The sequence below is a fragment of the Dendrobium catenatum genome, unplaced genomic scaffold (genome assembly GCF_001605985.2).
Source record: "Dendrobium catenatum unplaced genomic scaffold, ASM160598v2 fragScaff_scaffold_1282, whole genome shotgun sequence".
Taxonomy (NCBI): Eukaryota; Viridiplantae; Streptophyta; class Magnoliopsida; order Asparagales; family Orchidaceae; genus Dendrobium; species Dendrobium catenatum.
Window position 1 is genome coordinate 858246 of NW_021319744.1, and position 8977 is coordinate 867222.

The 8977-nt window shown below is 31.7% G+C and overlaps 1 protein-coding gene across 1 annotated transcript; it reads left to right on the top strand.

Annotated features, from left to right (window-relative positions):
* The first annotated feature begins 2348 nt into the window (after positions 1–2348).
* Positions 2349–7648, top strand: LOC110108323 (probable glycosyltransferase At5g03795). The gene is made up of 4 exons (XM_028699415.1): positions 2349–2435; positions 5977–6191; positions 6319–6667; positions 6939–7648. The coding sequence occupies exons 1-4, from the start codon at positions 2349–2351 to the stop codon at positions 7608–7610; spliced, it is 1323 nt and encodes a 440-aa protein (XP_028555248.1). The 3' UTR covers positions 7611–7648.
* Positions 7649–8977: the final 1329 nt, after the last annotated feature.

Here is an 8977-nt window from a genome sequence, read left to right on the forward strand (position 1 = left end):
ATATTTTATTTTGCTGCTCTTATGAAAAAAACATGTTAGGATATGTTGATAAAAATCATTTCAGGATGAATTTGAAATCTATTAAATTGATTTTAGAATTACTATCATATAAGTTTTTATATGTACTATTAATTTTGAATATTTTTAATAATTTGTAAGCATATTTTAATAGAATTTATATCAGGATAAAAAGTGTGGAGGGCTGTTAAATTTTTGTGCCCGCTCTAGATCTGATGTGTTATGCTTGCCAGTTGTTTTGTTCCTAAAAAAATCTGTAAAAGTATGCATTAGTTTGTTTCCATAATTAACATCATAGACGGCTATATTGTACGCATGTTTTGTTCATATTTTACTGTCACATGCAATAAAGATATCTCTGCTGGTTTGTTTTCATATGAATACTATTGATTCAATTTAAATCTGCTCGGTTATTTAGTGGAGTGAAGGTGTTGCGTAGGCAATGGAGCTGCCTATGTTTTACACTAAAGTCGCTCAAAATTAAAGAAATATGTATAATATTTTATTTCTTAATAAATATGTTAGAAAGCTTGTTTTAAATTAAATTATAATATGCAGGTAAAGATTGTGTGATCAGCCGAGTTCGCCTCAAAGATGCTCAACTAAGAGGTGTATTCATCCAAGACATGGCCTATTTAGAGGGGCAAATTATTACGTTCGGTGTCCGGATTCGGATTCATCCGGATACCAATCCAGACATGTCACGTCACAAAAATACACTGGGTCTCAGTGTATTTGGGTGACGTGGCGCATCCAGATTGGATGTTCGGACGTCCGGTGACCGGATGTAATAATTCGCCATTTAGAGGGGAGCTCATACTGAAATTATTCAACGATGGCAGACAATTCAATCTAGTGAAGCTTACCCTAGAGAAGCTCAATTAAGAAAGTACGCATTGCGGACATATTTGACTAAGGAAGAAACTTGCCTTAGCAAACTTTGACCTAAGAAGGTACTTGTCTCATTGCGAACTTAAACGTAAAGAAATAGCCACTCGCCTCTCTTAGGGGCACCTCAAACAAACTATAAGAGATGTACACGTAAAAATTCTACAATAACAGACTCATGTTATAATCCCTAGTTCGAGGAACTAAAAATTATAATTTTTTGTACTTAATGTTGCTTTCAGAAGCAGTAAGACTGCCGTCTCAAATGAACCCTTAATTGATCAAATTGGAATACAAATTTGCTTGTATATCTATGTTCATGAACATTCATGAAAAACTTCATATAATTTGATAATTTACTTTATGTAATTCAAATGTTTCATTAATTAAATTAAAGTATTTTTGATAGAAATTAATGATCAAGAATTAAAAAAATTAATTCAAATTCAAAATTTACTCAACTCTAATATGATAACAAATTAATTTAAATACCATAGCCTTTTATATGATTTTTCTAAGGGGCGCTAAGTGGTTTAATTAGGGCGGAGTTGGTCAATATAAAACAATAACATAACGGTCAAAGAAGTTGTCTGCTGACTGTTAAAGATAAGTTTACAATAGTTATCGAAAGATACATACAATAAGATAACGGTATTTTTTCTTATTCTTCTTTTCTTCTTTTAATTATTTAAAAATAAATAGTTTTAAACTTTATTTAAATATATTATTTTTTTTAGCATTAACTGTTGAACGATTACTCAGCAGCAAGCCGGCAAGAGAGAGCTTTAGCATTTTTGGCTGTGAAAGTACTTTGAGAGAATCCGATCACAGGAAACTATAAAAAAATCATCCATCCTTTTTTGATTAAGGCTTTGTTTGGGATAACTTTTTTACTACTTCTTAAACTAGTTTTTGAATACAAAAATTTTAACTTTTATACTAAAAAGTTGTTTTAAGAAGTATTAAGAAAACCGTCCCATGCTTCATTTGGGACGGTTTTTTAACTGCTTCTAAAGTAGCTTTCTAGTTAAAAAATTCTTGAACTTGGAAATTTTTATGCTAGAAAGCTGCTTTCGAAAATATTAAAAAAGCTGTCCCAAACGAATCCTTAGGCTTTATTTGGGACGACTTTTTACTGTTTTTTAAAACAAATTAATTTTTTTAAACAAGAAATCACTTTAAGAAACAATAGAAAAAGCATCCTAAATGAAGTCTAAGCTATCATTTTAATACTATAGCCCCTACATCATCTCCAATAGCTTCCTTACAATCTCCATGCACCATTAAAAAATACCACTTTGAATCTCTCCCAAGCTAAATTATTTTCTAATCATTTTTTATTATATGACATAACATTATCATCAAGATTATTAATTATACAAACAAAGGTGTTCATTCAGAGACCAATCAGAATGCGTCACGTCACCTTTTTACTCGGTACCATGGCTCGGTACTGCGGTTCGGTACCGTTGCTGGGTACTGCTAACGTGACAATTTTGATTGGTCTCCAGATGACGTTCTGCAATCAAGTCTCCGCACATAATAATTTCTTCTATTTAAGATAGTTTTCTCATGATTTTCTTTTCAACCTAAATACTTTATCCTTCTAGTCTTACTTTCTTGATATTTTTCTAAAATATTTGTAGTGAAAAAGTATTTTTATAACAAGATCTACAGGAATGTAGTAGCTATAAGAAAGCTACTTTATTACATTTTCAAGAAAAAAAATATAACACCAAATAAATTATCCAAAAAGTTATTTTTCTAAAAATAATTTTATAACTATCTTTAAAAAAAATGAGAGACGGGTCAAATAAGTTGGAAGTCTACAGCTAACTGATAATTTTAATTCAGGGTGTGATTATATAAATCATCAATTATTTCTTTCCAAATTCTTTTGATTTCCTTTTACTTTCTTGATACATATTTTATATTTATTTTACTATTTTCTCTCTTTCTTGGATTTTATAAAAGGAGCGCACGGTAAGTATAAAAGCCCGCCGCTTGCCATCGCCACACGGCTCACACCTGACCCTTTCTCTCTCTCCATGGCCGGCCACGACGAAAAGAACTAAAGAAGTTGCCTTTTCAACTCAACTCTCCATATTAAACACCGCCGGCGCCTCTTCAATTCCTTGGCCTCCGCCACCATGAGAACCTCTTCTTCTTCTTCTTCTTATCCTCCTTATATTCTTTTATTCTTCATCCTTCTTCCACTTCTCCTTGTCCTTCTTCTCGCTTTCTCTCTCAACTCCAAACAATATTCATCCTCATGGTCACCTCCTTGGCTTTCCTCCGCCTCCACCGCCGCCTCCGCCGCCTTAGAAGCCGAAGCAGATGGTGTTGCTCTCACACAAAAAGAGATCTTTGCTTCAAATATTTCTTCCTCTGCTTCTTCCATCGAAGCCGATGACCATATCTCCTTCTCGCCGGCACCACAACCGGTATGCTTCTGATTTCAAGCTACTTTTCATTCTGATGGTTGCAAGATTTAGCTAAGACTTGAGAGATTTATACAATTTTTTTCCTCATTGTTATCAACGAATAGATAACTGATTAAAATAATCCTAATTTATTTTTAAAGAACTAAAATCTAACAACAATTTCTAATGATATTTTTATTTCTAAGATATATTTAGTTTAAAAATAAATTCCTTATTAATTACTTATTCTTTCATTATTCATCTGTAAATTAATTTAGAAACAAAAATTGTTTAATTAAGATATATTGATGCTTTGAGATTAGTGCTGTATTTCACTAATCTTAAGACAAAATCCAATATTTTTCTTCTTTATTACCTATAAAACTTCTATAACAAATTATTTGGGCCGTTGGATGGATGGTAATGGCCTGCATCCGACGGTCTTGATGTTATTCCCTACAGAACATATACAAGGATCATGGGGCTGCTTCTTATTATTAAATGTAATAATCAATACTTAAATAGCACTAACAGCCATTTAATTAAGAGATTGTATTATTTAAAGATTCCAAAATTTTGATGAATGATCAGATCTATCGCAATTAAGGGATTTCCCAAATTATCTAATAATTCAGGACCTGTTATTAATGCTCACCATATCTTGGGCTGGTTCTGTAAATATGAAGAGCTTTACTTTTAATAATGAAATTGATGAAGATTATAAATTATTAAGATTTTAATTAGTCAACATAAGTTCATTAATATGTTCTTAAAAAAATTAAGATATCCTAATTATTTTTTTTATTTTGAGATTAGTATAATATGAATTTTAATTAATTTCTCATATATTATGATCGGAATTCTTTCTATATATAATTTGTATAAATTAGTATGTGAATAAATATCTCATTAATAATTAATGGACACATGCTAATTAATAATAGTCACTTATTTGATCATTATTAATGACAACAATCTTAAATGAAGTACGGTATTCTAATCACCAATTAGGTAACTAATTATTTTATTTATTAATGATTTATTTGATTTAATTTCACATTGTTTATATTATTTTTTTATAGGAATAAATTATTAAATATATAATTGAACTATTAGAGGAATTTAATTAAATTATTCAATAATAAAATTAAAATATTAGATATTTTCAATTATCCTCCTATATTGTTTAATATATCCATTTAATCTCTTACAATCAAATGAGTAGAGATAAAACTATTTGCTTAACCTTTATTTAATAAATAATTAGAATTTGCTTTGTACTATATATATTTTCATTAGTTAACAAACTACTTTAATGATTAATATCAATTATTATAGTTATTGGCAACATAATTACATAACATTTATGAAGATTTAAAATAGATTTTTTTTTTTTTGAGAATTTTGTGTTTGCTTTCGGAATATGCTACTTGGAATTAAAAAAGACTAATAAATTATTAAAATACTTTCTCACTCAAATATGTAAATAAATTATAAAATTTTGGAGGAAAAGAGTTTCTATTAGTTAAAATGAATAGTAATTAAAAAAATTAGAAGGCAGTAAATAGTAATTAGAAGTCTAATTAGATGCTTAATTGATAATTAAAATTTTCAAACGGTTTAAAATCATTATAATGAAGGAAAAATATGAAATTCTAGCGGTTATTGTCAGGTAATTAACGTAAAAAAATGTATTTATTTTGTCCGAGCTATAATTTCCGTCGTTTTTTTTTTTCGAAAATTCTATGCCCCGGTTTTTTGGCAGAATTTTGTGCTGGAATAATCGGAGGATTGCTAGCAAAATTTTATGTGGGAATTTCCGGCGGAATCTTAACCCAAATTCCGTCGGTGCGAATTGACAAAAACCGTTTTGAATTATGCTATAAATACTTCGGTAAAATCTCCGGTGGAAAATATCCGACTCTTACTTTGACTATGGAATTATTTTCATAAAAAATCTGCAGGAAAATCAGTGAATTCCAATGGTGTTAATGCCACTGTGTTAGCAGCTTTTCTTACGACAATTCCCAAGTGCAAATTATAAGAATTAGGCTTCATTTGGGACGATTTTTTTATAGTTTCTTAAAGTAGCTAATTTCTAGTATAAAAATTTAATTTTTTTACTAAAAAATTGCTTTAAGAAACGGTAAGAAAGCCATCCCAAATGACGCCTTAATATTGATAAAAAAAACGAAAGAATTTAGCATAATAGATAGCCCTTGAAGGTTAGGACTTATTAAGGTTTGCTGATTTCTTAAGTTATTTGCTCTTCTTGATGCCATTGTAGAAACGGAGGTAATACTTATCTTAAGCTTTATTTTTGGAATATTCATTAAATAGCATATCTAGTTAGATCAATGCCAAGCGTAGGACAAATTCCTATCGTGTTTTTTGTCACAGTCTTCATACCTGTACGTCACTCTCTCCTTAGCTTTAATTTAGGATGGCTTTCTTAATTGTAAAGCTTTTATAGATTAAGTAATCTTTTAAAATTATTATAGAAAATAGTTTTCTTTGAACAAAATTTTTTAAAAGCTATCACAAACGAAACCTTAATTACTTAAAATCATCCTATACAACTATAGCTTGTTATTATAAAGTAATCTTATATTTACAATTTGATGTTTGTTTCTTTGAAAATTGTCAGGCAGTATCATCTAATGAGCTGATACAACTAGAAGACTCTTCTCCACCTGTAAGAGCGAGGAGAAGAGATGTTCATCTAGAAAGACTTGAATTTAACCTTGCAAAAGCTCGAGCTTCCATCACATTTGCTGCACAAAATCCAAATAAAACTTCTGCAGAAGATAAAGATTATGTCCCAATCGGCCCAGTTTACAGGAACCCCTATGCATTTCACAGGTCTTTTTTCTGTCTCTTCTTCCTTCTTTCACAGCGATTTCTGTAGTAATATTTCATGTGTTCTTTAACAAACTTGTATCAAAGCATTCCATACTATTCTGAGTTTTCTTGATCTGAAACATTGCAGGAGCTATCTTGAAATGGAGAGGCTCTTTAAGGTCTATGTTTATGAAGAAGGAGAACCGCCATTATTCCATGATGGTCCCTGCAGAAGTATCTATTCGATGGAAGGAAGGTTCATTTATAACATGGAGATGGGAAATAGATTTAGAACCAGGAATCCTGAACAAGCACACGTTCATTTTCTTCCATTCAGTGTAGTCAAAATGGTGAAGTTCATCTACCAGCCAAAGACTTTTGATATAACTCCCATTAAAAGAACTATTGTGGATTACATAAATGTTATATCTTCAAGATATCCCTATTGGAATAGAAGCCTGGGAGCTGATCATTTCATGCTCTCTTGCCATGATTGGGTAATTATGTAAATATTTATTTCATGCTAAACTTCTATATTTACTAATATGCCACCTAGAAACTCCCTTTCCTTCTATTCTACCGCCTAATTGAAATGATGAGAAACTTGTATTCAATATGAAAGGATGCCATTGACGGGGAAGATAGTCGCTGATAGTAATTTTTTACGGAGGGTTTAAACGGAATGTTAGAATTGACTAAAATAGGAATTTTATGTGATATTTTCAGTAATTTTTGGTGATAATTATCTTAATGAATGAATGATTGCAGGGGCCACATGCTTCCAAGTCTCTCCCTTACCTCTACTCCAACTCCATCAGAGTCCTCTGCAATGCCAACACTTCAGAAGGCTTCAAACCCCTCAAAGATGTCTCCCTCCCAGAAATCAATCTTAAGACCGGGGTCACCGCCGGCTTCATCGGAGGCATACCGGTCTCTCGCCGCTCAATTCTCGCCTTTTTCGCCGGCGGCATGCACGGCCCGATCCGGCCAATCCTCCTCAAACACTGGAAGGACAAACATGACAATGATATGCAGATCCATGAATATTTGCCGCAAGGTGTGGACTACTATAAGATGATGAAGAGTAGTAAGTTCTGCATTTGCCCAAGTGGCTATGAGGTAGCAAGTCCAAGAATAGTGGAGGCAATCTATCTTGAATGTGTGCCGGTTATTATATCAGATCACTATGTTCTTCCCTTCAGTGATGTGTTGAATTGGAAGTCTTTCTCGGTTCAAATTTCGGTTGATCAGATACCTGAATTGAAGAACATATTGGCGAGGATATCGAAGGGGCAGTATATAAGGATGTGGAGAAGGGTGAAGATGGTGCAGAAGCATTTTGTGGTGAATAGTCCGCCTGAGAGATTTGATGTGTTTCATATGATTTTGCATTCTATTTGGCTCAGGAGATTGAATTTTCGTGTTCAGGATTTGAATTGATATTTATTTGTTGGGGGGGAAATAAAGAACTCTTTTTTTTTTCTTGTTGTTGAGTTTAATATGATGAAAATAGAGTTATTGGAAGGGAAGTTGAATGACTATGATGGACTCATCAATTGGAAAATAAGTTACTGTGTGATTGCTGCATTTACAACAAAAAAAAAAGGAAAAATAATTTAGATGATTTTTGTCCTTTAAATAGAACTTGCAGCATAGCAGGTAGCCAAATATCTGCTTAAAGATATTTTAAAAATCTTCAGTGGTGATTGGGTCTTCATTTACAAAATTATCCTTTATTTTAGAATCAATACTGAATATTCTTCTTGACAAAGACCAGAGGAGATATTATATATTTACACAGAAAAGGTGTTATGTACTATATAAAGGGAAATTTAATTAAAAAAAAAAGGAAAATTCACGCTTGAAAACAATAAGAAGCAAATTAAATGAAAAAAAAATATGTTAAATTTTCTAAAAAATATTCGGGCTTCATTTGGATAACTTTTTATCATTATTATTTTATTATTTTTTAAAAAATATTTATTAGATAAAATTATTTTAGAAAACAATATTCAAATAATGTCTTAGATAAACTAGAAGAAATTTTACATGTAATATTTATTAAAATCATGACATCCAACTAAATTAAAACAAAGTCAAAATTCAAAAAAAAAAAAAAAAAACTTTCAAACATCAATGGATTGTGGACATAAAAACACCATCAAAAATATCTCCTACCTGAAGAAAGCATATTCGTGAACCAAATCCAAGTTCTAGCTCATTGAAGGACCCCCCACTGTCCTGTTTTTCAAAATATCTATTTCTCATTCTCTCTCTCTCTCTCTTACATTTTCTATGATTACTATTATAATTTATAAAGCAAAGCTGGCTTTAGTTTTAGCTCTCCAACACAAAACTAAGCCACACTCATTCCTCTTGAGAGATCTCAAGAACTAGAGATCATGGCTGGGCTCATGGAGATTTGGAGAAGTGAGCTTGTTAAGCTTGGATGGAGGAAGAACTTCATTCCGGCGAAGTTCGTGGGAGAAGAAAGCTCGGTGGCGAAGAAGGAGGCAACGGCGGCGCCGGCCGTGAATTGGACGAGACAGAGGAGTTATGCGAGTATTTCAGAGGCTACCATGTGCCTGCTCATGGACCGCTTCTCTCCAAGTTGATTCTTCAACATTATTAATGTCTCGTGTTCTATGTTTCTAGATATAAGTTGATCCTATAGGTGGAGATCTATGAAATATTTATTAGTTCTTAGCTTGTTAACTTCTGTTAAATAGCAGATCCGGCAAACTGTAATAATGTTAGATTGCAACCACAGGTATAATTGGGACAGCTTTTTTATTGCTTCTAATTTT

Bases quoted from the DNA above. Each gene is read 5' to 3' on its own strand.
- LOC110108323 (XM_028699415.1), top strand. From the start codon at position 2,349: ATGGCTCGGTACTGCGGTTCGGTACCGTTGCTGGGTACTGCTAACGTG. The intron at 2,436-5,976 runs GTCTCCGCACAT...GAAAATTGTCAG, and splicing joins AGATGACGTTCTGCAATCAA to GCAGTATCATCTAATGAGCT. The intron at 6,192-6,318 runs GTCTTTTTTCTG...GAAACATTGCAG, and splicing joins AACCCCTATGCATTTCACAG to GAGCTATCTTGAAATGGAGA.